At 40.9% G+C, this 15,975-nt stretch overlaps 1 protein-coding gene across 2 annotated transcripts in view; it reads left to right on the forward strand.

The window, feature by feature from the left end:
- Map4k5 (mitogen-activated protein kinase kinase kinase kinase 5) overlaps positions 1-15,975 on the forward strand; it is a 90,283-nt gene that overhangs the window by 23,194 nt on the left and 51,114 nt on the right. For both annotated transcript variants that reach the window (XM_038336415.1, XM_038336414.1), the window contains exons 3-9: positions 2,909-2,999; positions 3,439-3,503; positions 4,661-4,716; positions 9,535-9,582; positions 9,669-9,711; positions 10,418-10,490; positions 15,456-15,587. In XM_038336415.1, coding sequence (XP_038192343.1) covers positions 2,909-2,999; positions 3,439-3,503; positions 4,661-4,716; positions 9,535-9,582; positions 9,669-9,711; positions 10,418-10,490; positions 15,456-15,587 — 508 coding nt within the window. The remainder of the gene's footprint in view (positions 1-2,908; positions 3,000-3,438; positions 3,504-4,660; positions 4,717-9,534; positions 9,583-9,668; positions 9,712-10,417; positions 10,491-15,455; positions 15,588-15,975) is intronic.

Consider the following 15,975-nt stretch of genomic DNA (forward strand, 5'->3'; position numbering starts at 1 on the left):
TTTCCTGTGGAAACAAAAACAAAACCTCTCTTTTCCAAAGTAACATTTTAAAAAATATATAGGTTGGTTTAATTTAGTAGCTTTTACAATTAAATGCCTCTCAATAGTTAACTCATTAACAGTCAGAAAATCCAAAGAAAACATAATATACATAATACAGATTCTCTGTATATTTTCCATCTTTACGTGCCTATTATGTATTTTTTATTATTTTATTTCTTTTTTAAGAATTTTATCTTAAAGGAGCTGTGCATCTGCTCACCGCCAGCAAACAGAGCCCACCCAGGAAAATGCAGCTACAAGAAGCATGCTTAAATCCTTTCCTGTGTGTCTAAAATCCTTTCGTAAGCTCTGTCAAGTTTTATGTGGAAATTTCAACCCCATGTTGGATGCCATATGTAAATGGAGGCGGAGCTTTCATGTCCTGACCACAGGGTCCCAAATAATCACACAACTGTTTGGCTGACGTGGGTCATGCTTTTTCTGGGGGTCTCCAGAGCTAAAAGAGATCAGGATTACAATCACGTGACATCCGTGGCTCCCAGCGCTCTCTGTTCTACTTTGGTGTAGCCATCAGCTGCCCTTATCAGCAAAGGCTTATCTGGGGGAGTTCTCCATTTCCCTATCAGGACTTACTCTGTCCTGTGGTTTTCAAAGCACATCAGAGAAGATCTGTAGCCAGAGTAGCTCACAGCTTTTGATTCTAAATTCCAGAGTTCTAGATTCTAGAGTATCTGTATATCCAGATTCTAACTAAAAACAGACTCATTTTTCATAGTTGAAATTTTCAATGGACCTAAGTTGGTCTCCTGCCAGGTTGTAGATAAATGCTGCCTCTGCCTGTTGTCCACCCAGGCACCTTCAGCAGCCAGATGACTTGGTGCAGGCAATAGCTCGTGCTGAAGGGAGGAGCATCATCTTAGAAGAGCTGGGGTCAGCTAGTAGAGGGCTAGTGGGGTCCTTAAAGGTGTGTAATAGTCAGCATAAACGCAATAGTCAGGGAACAAACCAGCTGTAAGAAAGACTGGAATTGTAGAGAGTGCTAAAGTCAGAGCCTTGCAGATACACAGGTGGAAAGGAGAAGGTTGCTGAAACCAGAGATAATGAGTTCTGTGGTTCTCAGCTAACTAATCTCATCCTTAAAATGGCCCGGAATAGGATGAAACTCAACTTGAGAACACAACTTAAAATCCACTTCTACAGGAGTAGAAGTGGCCTGCATCCTGCATCTGGTATACCCCAGTATACAGACCACTGCCTTTCCTATGAACCAGCAGCAGTGAGCATGCTGAGAAGGAAATTAGGGAAAGCCAAACTAAGAATAAGCCTAACCAATTAGGTGAAAGACCTAGACATTAAACATTGAACCAGGACCAGGAGATGGTTTAACACACTTGTCGCCAAGCCTGATGATCTGAGTCAGTCCCTGGAGCCAACGTGGTGGAAGGAGAGAACCTGACTCCACAAAGTTGTCTTCTCATCTCCGCATGTGTGCAGGTGTACTCATACACACACATACACTCAAATGTAATTTAAAAAAATGCAGACACTGATTCCGTTAAGCAAAGTTAAGCCAAACCTAGAAAGATAAAAATCACATTTATTCTGTCATATGTAAAATCTAGATTTAACAGAGGTGTGTGTGTGTGTGTGTGTGTGTGTGTGATGAAAACAAAGGGGTAATATTTGGGAAGAAGAAGGGGCCAGTGAACATGGTGGGAGAACAAGAGGTGGTAACGTGGGAACAAACATGGATAAAGTGCCGCGATAGGCTCATGAGAGTGCCCTCAGGAAACCCACTGTTGTGAGCGATTTTAAAGAGAGAAAGTAAAGGCGCAGGCTGGACGAACAGATCAGAAAGCAAGAACGAACTGGTGGCTGTCCACAAGAAACTCACCTCCCTGGAAAAGATGCACATGAACTGAAAGTATAGATGTGCCAAGCAGTTGGATTCTGAAAGCAAATAAAAGTAGCTGTTCTCATGTTTGGCAAAGCCAACTAAAAGAGACAAAAGAGACAAAGAAGTTGATGTTATAGTAACAAAGGAACAGTCCAGCTTGAAGATATGATCGTAAATAGATGTATATTGAGTGTGAGTGTTGGCCCCAACTACATAAAACCAGCACTGTTGTACACACTGGGACACTGAAGTTCATGCAATAGTAGTGGTGACTCTGAGGCTGGAGGTGGCTCAGTGGGTTAATTGCTTGTCATCCTAGAGTGGGTACCTGAGTTTGAAGCCCTAGCAGCCACATAAAAAAAAAGCTGTTGCTGGTGGTGTGCCTGTACCCCAGTAATGGGGGAAGGAGACACCCCTGGGAGTCATGGGCAAGCTCACCTTGCTTAGTCAGCAAGCTTCGGGTTCAGTAAGAGACCCTGTTTAAGAAAGACAGTGGAAGCCCTGTGATGATGGTGCACGCCTTTAATCCCAGCACTCTGCAAGTTCGGGACCAGCCTGGTCTACAAGAGCTAGTTTCAGGACAGGCCCCAAAACTATGGAGAAACCCAGTCTTAAAAAACAAAACAAAACAAAAAAAGGAAAGTGGAAAGAGATAGAGGAAGACACCCAACATTGACCTCTGAACTTTCTGAACTTCAAAGGCATGCACACAAATTCTGCTCAAATCAAAGTAGTGGGTGACTTCATTATCCCACTTTCATTAACGTGTAGACCACCACAAAAATGTTAACCAAGAGATGGATGAAGCTCAGTGGTAGGAGCAGCCTAGCGTGCTTGAGGTTATATAATGTATGTAACATACAGATAAAAAACGTAAACCATACCACAGATCACTACAGAGGTCATGACAGGTCACTACAGAGTATTCCTTCCAACAGCTGCAAAATAGTCTTCGCGCATTTTGTCATATTTGGAGTAACATGGTGATCAACTTATTTTGTTTTTCAGGTGATGATTTTTCTTTGATTCAACAAGAAATATATATGGTTAAAGAATGTAAGCATTGCAACATCGTAGCCTACTTTGGGAGCTATCTCAGGTAAAAATCCATCTCTTGATCCAGTTTTCATAGTCTCTTTCTTGCCCATCTCTCTCCCTCTGTGTCAAAGCCTTCACTGTGCATGCTGAAAACATTGTCCAGAATTCTAAATCCAGTAGGGCGCACTGCCATCTGCTGCTGTGCTCACACTAGCACCTCTGTTTCTGTGGCCCTGCCTTGTCTGGCAGCCTTAATGGATCATTATGAACAATGATAACAGAAAACAGATCATGTCCTAACCTTTTTCAGATTGACACAAAGCCTGAAACTGATGTGCTCTGGTGTGTGTTGAGGAAGGATTGCTCTGGCGGCTCCTGTTCCCCTCCGCAGAGCACCCTCACTCCAGTGTGCTGAGAGAGTGAGGCTGTGGGGCTGAACATGTGGACGTCGGTAGTGGAGAATTACAGGCTGGTGTAATTTTCTTTCTCTCTCATTGTAGTAGGGAAAAACTGTGGATTTGCATGGAATACTGCGGTGGCGGATCCCTTCAAGATATTTATCATGGTACTGTTAATACAGTTTTACATCTTAAACTCTACCTTGGCTTTTATGGTTGCTGTTTGACATTTCTAGATAACAAGGGGAATGATTTGGGTAGATTTACTCTCTAACATTATTCTTTCTTTCCCAAGACACATGCAAAATTAAAACCTGGTCATCATTTTTCTTAGTTAAATTGAACTTAAGGAGTATTATTCCTTTAAGTGGTATACTGAAAAAGCACAGTTAAAAAAAATTGTCTGCACATAGGCAGATCTGAGTTTGAGGCCAGCCTGATACACATAGAAGTGAGTTCCTGGCAAGCCCGGGCTATGTAGTGAGACTTGATTTAAGAAGGATATGTGTGTGTGTGTACATGTCAATCAGATGCTATTATTAAATCAGATGCTATTAGTAAAATGGCATCACTTCTTGCATTACTACTTCATCAATGTATAAAAATCAAACTTTGTAATCCCGAGTAGGTGTAGCCAGCCAGCAACCAGAAGGTGCAGTGAGGTACCCTCTGTACAGAGACTTCTGGTCAGTTCTAATTGGATCTCACCATCAGCAGGCAGAACCCCAGATTTCTTCTCACACACATTCAGAAGCCCCTGACTGGATAGTTGCAAAGGGATTTTATATTTCATATTAGAGAAAGTTCTGCTTTCCAGAAATAATCTGGTTACTTTTGACTCTTCAGTAAGATACTGGAACAAGTCTCACTGTTCTTCTGAGAGATGTGTGAAGAATTAATTATACTAGAAAGAGTACCTCAAACTCTAAAAATGTGTGTGATACTCATCAGTGAGTCCCAGCACGTTGCTCTGTGCCTCTAGACATGTAATTCACATACGGGCAAGCCCTGCTCTGCCTGTTTCTGAGACTGTGTTTAGCCTACAGCCTTGGCTTCACTGTGGCCCTTGTGCTAAGCTCTGCACATAAGGACACTGTACATTTTCACTGTCCGGAGTTGTCAGGGAATAAACCTCTTATTTTCAAAATAGACTTTAAATACTCAGTGCTTCATTTCTTACACAGATGCTGTCTGCTTTGTAGTCAGAGGAGAAGTCACCCAGTGACGCAAGCAGAAGTTGTATGCTGCTTCATTGTTTTGCAGCTAGACTGTTTAACATTAGCATCCAGTGACAATGAGGGGTTTTTTTGTTCTTTCTTTCTAGTTACTGGACCATTATCTGAATTGCAAATAGCCTATGTATGCAGAGAGACATTGCAGGTAATGTATTTGCTTAAGTAGCTTAAGCAGCAGTTTCATACTTAGTAATTGTGAATGTTGGTTTGCCTAAAATCTAAAGAGTAATAATAATAATAATAATCTCCCAATCCAGTTTCCATGTTTTAATTTTGTAAAGCTACTAACTTTTCCATGAATGATGTACAAGAATTTATTCAAAAAGCCATTGAGAAGCTCAATGATCGCATTCATTGTATTTTATTTTTTGATACTGATGGTCATCTGTGGTAGTGGACTTCAGTGGCATGGGTTGCTACCAAATAAGGAAAATTATACCTATGAATTGTTTACCCTGAATGAGTCTGTGGACCTGTCAGTTGAGATGACTTGTTTAACCTTCGCCCCAAGCTTTATGGCTGTGAACAGAATGCTCCTACAGAAGCATGGGGGCTTCTGCCATATCTTACTTCTGTGTGTCATTAATCCAGGTCATTGCTAGCAGAACTCACTTTCCTAAGTTTCATTAACAAATTAAAAGCATGCCTTTGCGAAAAGTAAAATAAAATAAAGTATGCCTCTGCTTCCTTCAGAGCCTGAGAGCTTTAATACAATACAGTGTGTCTGCACTAGAGGTAGAGCACCTGTGGCATTCCTACATTTGATTTCCGTCCTCTGAAAGATGACTCATTGCAAAAATTAGTGATCATGTTGTTCATCTCCTTTAAGACATTTAATGAGGCATGGAGGTTAAATAGAAGTAATGGAGGGGTTTATGGCCGATAGTTATTCAGTGGGGCTTCTTTCTGGTTAAACGGTAGTAATGGGGGAGGGGGCATTACAGCCGATAGTTGTTCAGTGGGGCTTCTCTTCAGGGGCTTTCTAGATTGTGTAGTTTGTTTAGAAGTGAAATTGATTTCTGCATGTACATGCAGTTGTTATTTTAAAATGAACATAGATTGATGAGATCCAAGAAAACTTGTCATCAGTTTATAGAGTGCACAGCCTTGTGCTCCAGGATACGGTGAGATAAATGCAAGTAAATTCCCTTTGTGTGTGAGACCATCCTTAGTACCTAAGGGATTGTTTCCAGGACCTCCAAGAATACTAGCATCTATAGCTTCAAGTCTTTCACATAAAAGGACATAATATTTATGCGTAGCCTATGCACATGTTCCTGTGTACTTGAGATCCCCTGTGGATCACTTACAATAACTGCTGTACCATTGATGCGTACGTCATTACCGCATTGCTGTTCAGGAGGAACAACAAAGAAGCCTTTATGTATATTTTTTTTCTCAAATATTTTCAATCTTGTTTTTAATCTGTGTATATAAGTAGGAGGAATGACTAGGAACAAATTTCCACAATATATACCTAATAGAAATATATTGTTAATAAAATGCAAACCTAATCATAAGCTGATATCAAAGAATAACAAATTAGTTCTAGTTTCTGAAGGTCTTCATTTCTTTAAGCAATAGACAGAGTGCTAAATAAAAGAGAAAGAACTATGAGGTCGATTTATAGTCAGGCCTGGTGACTGGCTTCAGCCTCTTATATGGTTCTGGCTCCCTTGGCGTGAAACAAGGCTTTATAAGCAATGACCTCTGGAATCTGCTCCATTTTAAAGTTCTGTTAAGCTACTGGACTTGTGCATTTGGTCAGGATGGAGTAACAGAGAGTAGTGGTTACCTTAGCTCCCCAGACAGTACATGGACCAGTGGTTTTCACAAAATGGTCCAGGAGGTCGTCACAGGAAGTCTTGAGGAGTAGGAAACAAGCAAGGAAAGCTTGTTGTCCGTGAAGGCTGTGGGCATGTGTCCAGAGCATGGTAAAGGGAGAGCCCGCGGTGAGTGCAGGGAGACAAGGCCTCTAAAATATCCAGATCAGGATACTGCAGAGTATTGGTGAATACACAATATTCAAAGTACTGTATGATATTGGTCATCTAAGGATTATTGGGCATGCAAAAAGTATCATAAGGAAAGAAATCAATGAAGCTACCTCAAAGCTGTGAAGATGCTGTGCTAGCCAGAGTAGAGCAGAAGTTCCGACATCACCGAGAACTGGTCTGCCAGCCCAGAGCATTCAGCATGCTCTGAAGTCAGGAAGCAGGAAAATCACACCAGTTCCTCCTGTTATGGTGACCCCAACCATAAAATTATTTTGTTGCTACTCATAGCTGTAATTTTGCTATTGATGTGAATCATAATGTAAATATCTGAGGTGCAGGATATCTGCTATGTAGCCCCAAAGGGGCCACGACCCATATGTTGAGAGCCACTGACTTAGAAGAAAAGATATAACATGTACAAAAGAACCAAGCAGAGGATGTTGGGATGCCGACAAGAATTAGTGGAAACAGTGGGACAAGAAAAGAAATGTCAGTCGAGAATTCAGTACCTGGAGGAACTAAAGTCTCATTGTAACTGTGACAGACAAAAGCAAGGGAGGAGGGCCCTCCGCTGGCTCACAGTTGCAGAAAGCGCAGTCAATCATGGCGGGGAAAGCACAGTGGCACTGGGAGCTTGCAGCATGGCTCCTGCACATCTTGGCAGATCAGGAAGCCAAGAGCTTGGGCCAGAACCACAGGTGGATACAGTCTTCAAGGTCCCAGTATCTCACTTTGACTGAGTAGTCTCAGTGTCTCAAAGAACCAGTTGTTCACACAAATGACCACGTGAGGTACATTTCATCAGATGCAAACCATAACAAAATGTCTTCAGGTTTATAAAAGGTCCCAATGGGGCCATCCGTTCAGAATGCAGGAAAATTCTCTGTGCAAAATTAAAATATAGTTGTGATCAAAGAAGTGGCTGCTATGTTGTTACCCAGGGTAACCATGTGGATAAATATATATATAAAAAATTTTAAATTAGTTTATATTGAAAAGATTTTACGAGCTAATTATTGTATTATAACAGCTATATCATGTCTAAGTAAAATAAGTGATGATAGTTTCATGTGGATCAAGAGTCGGAAGGCAGGGGCTAGAGAGATAGCGGCTAGAGAGATAGCTCAGTGGTTAAGAGCACTGTTGCTCTTTCAGAGGACCTCCAGCACCCACATGATAGCTCAGAACTGTCCAAACTCCAGCTCCGAATCATTTAGTACCCTCACACAGACATACATGCAGGCAAAACACAAATGCACATAAAATAAAAATAAGTCATTTAAAAAAAAGAATGGGAAGGTGAACAGATACAAGATTTGAAATTCCACAAATCATTTAAAGGCAGTTATGCCATAAAACATAAAACAACATACACAAAAGCCATTAAATAAGTTCCCAAGGTAATCCAACAAGATGTAAAAGCAGATATTATATAAAAAGTGGATGGTCCTAGAAAGTAGTGTTCATTTACAGTAAATTACCTTGAATAAACTTTAGAGAAAGCTGCATGGTCAGCTAAAGGAACATTTAGTGAAATCCAGCACTTATTCCCAGTAACTTTCTGAGCATACAGAAAGACAAATACTGCATTTTTCTCTTTTGTATGTGGGCCGTAGCTTCTGGTCTTTATATATGTGTTTATGTGGGTATGGCCTCTAAAGAGACCAGGAAACTGGGAAGGAGCCCTGAGAGTGGAGGGCTTTGGGAGGCAGGGGGAGGAGAACACTGTATATATGAAGGTAAAATGGAATAGCCGGGAAGGGGTGGGACGCTTTGAGAATGTGGTAGGAAACTGAGGAGAGAGAGAGAGGAGGAGCAGCCCAGCCAACACTCAAAATGTAGGAAAAGCCGGGAGGAAGACGGCTGCTTTGGAAATTGACTTAAAAAAATAAAATCTAAACTTCCAGGCATGGCACATTTGGAAGGAATTTGGTTAACTCAATGCAGAGTATCTATGAAAACGCTGTGGTCAGGTCTTCCTTTCTCCTGAGACAACAAGACAAAGATGTCCACTCCAGCCTTGTAGTCCAGGCTTCTAATAGTGTGAAAAGAAAAAAAAGAATGAAATAAAAAGGAATCTAGTTTTGAAAATAGCAAGCAGAGCTCTTCATTCACAAGGCTGCATAATCATTTCCATTGAAAACGGGAGGGAGTCTACAGGGGTCCACTAGAGCAAACAAGTTAGCTGAACCAACACTGGCACACTTCTGGTGGCTTTTCAAAAGTCAAGTGGATTTCAGAATTAGGAATTAAAGTTTAATGAGAAAACTACGTACAGTGGCATAATGGATATGACATTCTCATGGATAAATACATCAGAAGAACATAAACACTTGTGTTCTGAAACCACACAATAGCTGAGACGTATTAAAGGCCCAACTGAGCAGAGACTTGTGCTGTCCCATGAGGTAGGAGCTTAGTGCTCAGAAGGTATCAGTTCTCCCCAGGCAGAACCCCGATTCCAGTTGAACCCTTTTTTGTTAAATTAGCAAGCCTGTCAGGCATGGTGGCCCACGCCTGTGATCTCAGCGAGGATCCTGGAGCAGGAAAATCCTGAGTTTGAGGCCAGTCTAGCTTACATACTGACCTGTCTGTCTGGGGATGTGGGAGCAACAGTGAAATTGACAAGCTGATTGTGGAATCCCTGTGGAAGGGCAAAGCAGGAAGAATGGCCAGGATAGCTTTGGAACCTGGTGTAGAGACAAGCAGTGTTGATGGGATGGATGAGAAGTTACAGAGTACAACAGAACTTCAGGTTGTGATCGCACGTTCTTTGTCTTACTTGTGACGCTGCTGCTTTGGTAAAACATTTCCAATTTTACCAGAAAGTGAGTTACATCACAATCCCGTTAACTAGTTAAAAGAACCCCTTACCCTCTGGAAAAGGCTGTCTGATTTTTCTTATTCCATAATTGAGGTAGACATTTAATACTGTCTTGCTAATGCATATTCTTTTTTACCTTCAGGGTCTTGCCTATTTGCATACTAAAGGCAAAATGCATAGAGATATCAAAGTAAGTTCATCTAATATATTTACATTGCTGAGCTTTGAAAGAAATTTTATGATACTAGTTTAATAGTATTTGTGCTTTTGTTTTAGGGTGCAAATATCTTATTAACAGACCATGGTGATGTAAAATTAGGTATGTTATTTTGAATTCTTAAATTTTTTTACCAAAAATATTAAATATTTAAGTTTGAATAGGTTTAATTTTTTTATATATAATCATAATGATCACTCCCTGTGATATGCTGATTTTATTCCTGAAGGAGTAAAATTCTACTCAAGGAAATTAATCTTATACATAAAAACCCATATTGATAAAGCTATTAATCATATTACTTATGGTAGAAAAATACAAGCCCGTGAAATATTTTTCATCATGTCATTAATATTGATGGAAATATGAGTAAATCTGTTTTATTAAAAGGCAAAAATGAACTAATGTATTTAATTTTTATTACCATGTTTAACAACAACTATAAAATTTTATATACATAGAAAAAATTTCTAAAAAGTAGCAACAAATTAATAACCTCCTCCCATTTTAGGGTTAGGGTCAGGTGTGTGTTTTCCCGTGTCTCAGTTTTATCATTTTCCCCCAAGTTAATTTTAGTGTATTGTAATTAAAATAATTTAATAAAGTATAGTTTTAATTCTAGTAAAATTTCAGCAAATTTTCTTTTAAATCAAGTGTGTTATGAACTAAGTAAGAACTGATCTAGTACTAAATTTATACACATTAATACGTAAAATATTGATGACTGTGCCAATGTGAAATGCTGGTTGTATTAAAAAAAAAAAAAAAGGCCCTATCCAATTTTTTGCTGTGTTTCTTTCCCTTGCAGCTGATTTCGGTGTGGCTGCAAAAATAACAGCGACCATTGCGAAGAGAAAGTCTTTCATTGGCACCCCTTACTGGTAAGACTGCTGTGACTGTCCTTCTAGTTTTGTTTCTTTACAGTTTGTGCTCAGCCTTAATCCTTGACACTACAAGCAACCATCAAAGGCCAAGAGCCTTGCATGCTCCATGATGCTCTCCTAACGTTGACTGTGTTGGGGGCTTAGGTTATTACAACATCCAGCTCTCGCCATGGCAAAGGCCTACACAGAGTGGAGTTTTCAAAAGAAAGACTTCTAGTACCTTTCCAATTCTCTGTTTAGTCAAGGACTAAAACCCATACATCCTACACTAGTGTCCAGCAGCCCCACATGAACGAGTATCCTACTTGTGACTACCGCAGTCATCTCTCTGAAACACTGCCTTCCTTGTTGCAGATAGTTGAGGTCAACAGAAGACATCATAGTAAATGTTAGTGTGAGCCTTGGCATGTGGACCATGCCTGTACTCTCAGCATTAGGAAGGCTGAGGCAAGAGGATTTCTGTGAATTTGCAGGTAACGTAAGCTTTAGTATGAGACCCTGACTCAAAAAAGAAATAAAAAAAATCCCTTAATATTTAAAACGATGTGTTGAATGCTATAGCAGGTGGCATTCAGAGTTTGTGTTATGAGTTGGGTTTGTCAGTATATGGTGTTTGGATAATTTATTATTTTGAAAATAATTTAAAGTGCCAAAATAAACTGTATGTGAGGGCTGAAGAGATAGCTCAGAGGGCTGAAGAGATGGCTCAGTGATTAAGAGCACTGACTGCTCTTTCAGAGGAAAGCTAAGTATAAAAGTAAAAACCAGGCTCGGCATGGTGGCACATGCTCATGGAAGACAGAGGCAGGCTCTAAGAGTTTGAGGCCAGCATGCACTACTAGTAAGTCCCAAGCCAGCCGGGATTACACAGTGAGACCCTGTCCAAAAAAAAAGTAAAAACGAATGAGTTAGGGTTGGAGATGTAGCTTATTTGGTGGGGTAATTCCCTAGTGTGCATGATCTCCATCCAACACCATATAAGCTGGGGGTGGAGGCACACATATTTTTTTCTGTGCTTGAAAGTGCAGGAAAATCGGAAATTTAAGGTCATGCTCAGCTAAAAGCAAGTTTGAGATTAACCTAGGAATTTGAGACCATATCTTAGAAAAAGGGAAGGCAGGGGACAGCAGAGAAAAGGAAAAGATACGAGTTTTTGTTGGCGCCAAACTTTAAAGGAAAAGATCGCTCCCATTACCTGACAGTTTAAAGCTTTATCTATCAACAGAATCAAAAATTTAAAGGCAAGTGAAATACAGGAAGGACTGGTTAAATTGGCCAAACTGTTTAATATGTTTAATATGCCACTAAAAAGAGTGCCTCTTGAGCAGCAGTTACAACACCGCCTAACAAATCATAAAATATGGAAACTGTTTCCCTCGGGAAGCTCATAAGTGGTTTTCTTTTCAGTCAGATTGGAAATACTTGGAACCAGTAAGTGCATTCCCCATCCCTAAGTCTATCACAGTGTTGGGAGAGTGACCTGTCCCTGCGGCTTTTAGGAACCTCTGAGTGCTGTGTGTGTGTCTAGTCTCGGTGCTTTTGCCGGTGGCAGTCTATCAGAGGCTCAGCATTTCTGTGTGCAGAGTGCTTTCTCAGAATACTTTAAGAAAGAAAATGTGGCTTGAATGAGCAAAGGGACTGTCATTTGTCAGTTCTGGGGTACGATGGCACGAAAGTGATGCCGTTGAAGGCGAGGTGTTAGCAGCGCCTCCGAGTGGCCAGAATTAGCATGTGTGGTGGAATCCTCTTAGGAAAGATAACGTGTCTCTAAGTAAAGCGTGGATGGAAATAACAGTGACTGTATTTGATGGAGGTCAAAACTTGTTTTCTTCCATGATTTTTCTATATTCATAATTTTCTTCAGTTAACACCACTTTTAATAACAGAAAAAAATCCTAATTTGTATTATTTAAATAAAAGTTAAATGGAAACATAGTCAGGTCAGTATCTATAGAATCTCCAAGATCTTTTGTGACTATCCTCCATTGTAAACACTTCTGCAACTACTTGAGCTGCATGGACCGCATCCCAGGAAAGCCTGCTACCATCTATGGCGGCCTCTGTCACCTCCTATGGCGACCTCTGTCACCTCCTATGGCAGCCTCCTGTCACCTCCTATGGCTGCCTACTGTCACCTCCTATGGCGGCCTCTGTCACCTCCTATAGCAGCTGTCATCAATAGTGACTTTCTGTCACCAACTATGGCAGCCTTCTGTCACCAACTATGGCCGCTGTCACCAACTATAGTGAGTTTCTGTCACAAACTATGGTGGCTTTCTGAGCTAAGCTCAGGTCCCTCCTGAGTTAGGAAGCAGGACAGTCAGTCAGGCTGATGTAGTAGGAGACCGCTTGTTTGATCCCAGCTGCCCAGACCCAGAATAATCACACAGAAACTATATTAGTTGTAATACCGTTTTGCCAATAGCTTAAACATATTTCTAGCTAGCTTTTACATCTTAAATTAACCCATTTCTATTATTTTATATTTTACCATAAGACTCCACTGGTAAGGTTCCGGCTGATGGCTTGCATCTTTCTCTTCGGGGGGGCTACATAATGTCTCCCTGACTCCACCTTCTTTCCTCCTCTATCTCTGCTTGGAATCCCTGCCTTGCCCTATTCTGTGCTGTCGTAGGCCCAAAGCAGCTTCTTTTTTAACCAATGGTGATAAAGCATATTTACAGCATACAGAGGGGGAATCCCACATCAGGCTGCTGTTCCAGTGAGCAACACAGTCTCGCTCCAGTGGATAGAGGAATTGAATGTATTTGCTATTTCCGGGCCCCAGCTCTGTCCCTTCTGAGGCTCAAACTGGCCTTTAGTCATCTGACTCAATGGTATTCTTTTGTTCTCCTTTGTCCTGTGCCCACGACAGTGTCTGTAGCTCTTGCATACAGTACATACATTTCCATGTTAGTGTTTCTAATGTTCGCATTTTGAATGGCTGGTCGTATAGCTCAGCAGCAGGGCTCTTAGTGACTGCTCAAGGCCCTGGGTTCAGTCTCCAGCACAGCGAGAAAGTACAAAGAGTTTAGTGTAAATGTTTATGTCCTCACTTTAGAATGCATGTACTGTATACCACATTTAAGTTGAGGTATCATATGTATCTCAACAAAGGTAGATTGTAATGTTTTATGCATGTAAAAGCAATAGTAACTTGTGGATATTCAATATAACTATAAATTAATAAATTTGAAAATGAAAATAAAAAGAGAATGTTTCTCCTGGGCAGTGTCACCCCCCCTTATGACCTTGGATGCTATTTGAGATGTTTCTTTGTTGGGGGGTTGGATATTGAGAAATGATCCTTTGTGTAGCTCAGGCTGCCCCATCTCAAGATAACTCCTGTTTCGGCCTCCCAGGGCCTGTAGTTACATGTGTCTGCTACCATACCCTGAATTTTCCAGCCATCCCAAAGCTCCTCCGCATTCCTGATTTTACCTCTTCTCATGCTGGATTTTGTGTTGGTGTGAGTTTTATATTGTTGCCTCCATAATTAAGTCAGTGGGTCCACATCATTTTCACAAGTAAATTCCTGTATAAAAGTAGGTTGTTCACTTCTAGCCCCTAGCTTCACAGTCTATTTTCCATGGACTTCCAGACCTTCTAAGCCAGCTGTGGGTCTCAGGCACCTTTAGAGTTACACATCAGATATCCTGCATAGCGGATATTTACATTGTAATTCATAACAATAGTAAATTACAGTTCTGACACAGCAGAAATAATTGTACAGTTTGGGGTTGTCACAGCATGAGGAGCTGGATTAAAGGGTCACAACGTTTGGAAGGCTGAGAACCGCTTCTCTAAGCCCTCAGTTGTGAAGTTTATTTTCCATTCAGATCAGACTTGACTTTTGTACAATAAAGATTAGTGTTGTGTTTAGACGAGAGTGCTTGTTGCCATACATGCCCCAAGTCCCAGCAGTGACCAGCCATGTAAAGCCCTTCTCAAGGTAAGATTCACAGGGTGTCTGCTATCCCCTCTGTTCTCCATTCGTTGCTTGCCCTCCATATCTTCCTGCATTTGCCGGAGTTTCCTCGGAAATGTGCAGACTCCTCACTTCTGCTTCTTCGTAGCTCATTCTCCAAGTCCCACCTCCTTTGGGAACTTTTCTTTGACCGCACAAGGTGTTTAGTAGTCTGACGATTTCACCAGCACTGACTAAAGCAATGGGTATTCAGAATAGGAAGTTGAGATTTTTAAATAGTGAATTTTACTTATTTTTTTATTTTTTAGAGTTATTTTTATTATGTTTGGGTATTTTGCCTGTATATATGTATGTTCACCACATGCATGCCTACAGAGGCCTAAAAGGATCAAATCCCCTGGAGCTGGAGTTATGGGTGTTTGTGAGCTACCATGTGTGTGCTAGGAACTGATCCAAGGTTTTTGGCAAAAGTCACCAGTGTTTCTTAACACTGAGCCATTTCTCTGGCCCCCAAATAATGAGTTTTAGAAATGGGGTGAGGAGCCGGGTGGTAAGGTTCTTCTTTCCTCTCTTTCCGTCTATGAGTGTTTCAAGGTGAGGGCCCGCTTGTTCATCTCAGCCGCCCAGCTTGCTTATCCCCAAAATAATCACACAGAAATTGTATTCATTAAAACACTGTTTGGCCCATTCGCTCTAGTTTCTTATTGGCTAATTCTTACATCTTAATTTAACCAATTTCTATTAATCTGTATATCTCCATGTGGCAGTGGCTTACTGGGAGAGATTCTAACCAGTGTCCGTCTCAGGTGGAGGATCCATGGCTTCTCCGACTCCGCTTTCTTCCTCCCAGAATTCAGTTCTGTCTTCTCTGCCTTCCTAAGTTCTGCCCTATTAGGCCAAGGCAGTTTATTCATTAACCATTACAAACAACATATAGAAAGAAGGACCTCCTACACCATGTGAGTGTAACAAAAAGTAGTGTGTTCTGTGTCATTCCTGAAAGTGAAAGTGCTGTGCTCACTGGTTCCCTCTAGGATGGCCCCGGAAGTTGCAGCGGTGGAAAAGAATGGTGGCTACAACCAACTCTGTGACATCTGGGCAGTCGGAATAACAGCCATTGAGCTTGGAGAGCTCCAGCCGCCTATGTTTGATCTTCATCCAATGAGGTGTTCTCATTAGTTACAACACTTTGGGGAGATAAAATACTGATTCCTCTGCATTATAAGCTTGTTTTCAAATGTGTCACAATAGTAAAAGTACTATAAGGGACTCAGATGTAATGTCATATAACCTGCTCAGGGGTGAGCACACATGCACACACTCTGCACATACATGCAGAGGCAAACCCTCTTTCTTTCTCTCTCCCAGTTGTATAGCTGCTCCTGAAACAACAGAACAATAGAGTGTTTCTCTTTTGACCTATACAAATTTATAAGTAAATGAGAGAAAACGCTGTTAAATTCTCTCTTACTTTAATTTCATTTACTTTGTTGAAGGAATAATGAAGTATCTAGGCTTAATGTAATAGTTATTTATGCTTTAAGATGGATTTTC

This window comes from Arvicola amphibius, chromosome 7 (assembly GCF_903992535.2).
Source record: "Arvicola amphibius chromosome 7, mArvAmp1.2, whole genome shotgun sequence".
Taxonomy (NCBI): Eukaryota; Metazoa; Chordata; class Mammalia; order Rodentia; family Cricetidae; genus Arvicola; species Arvicola amphibius.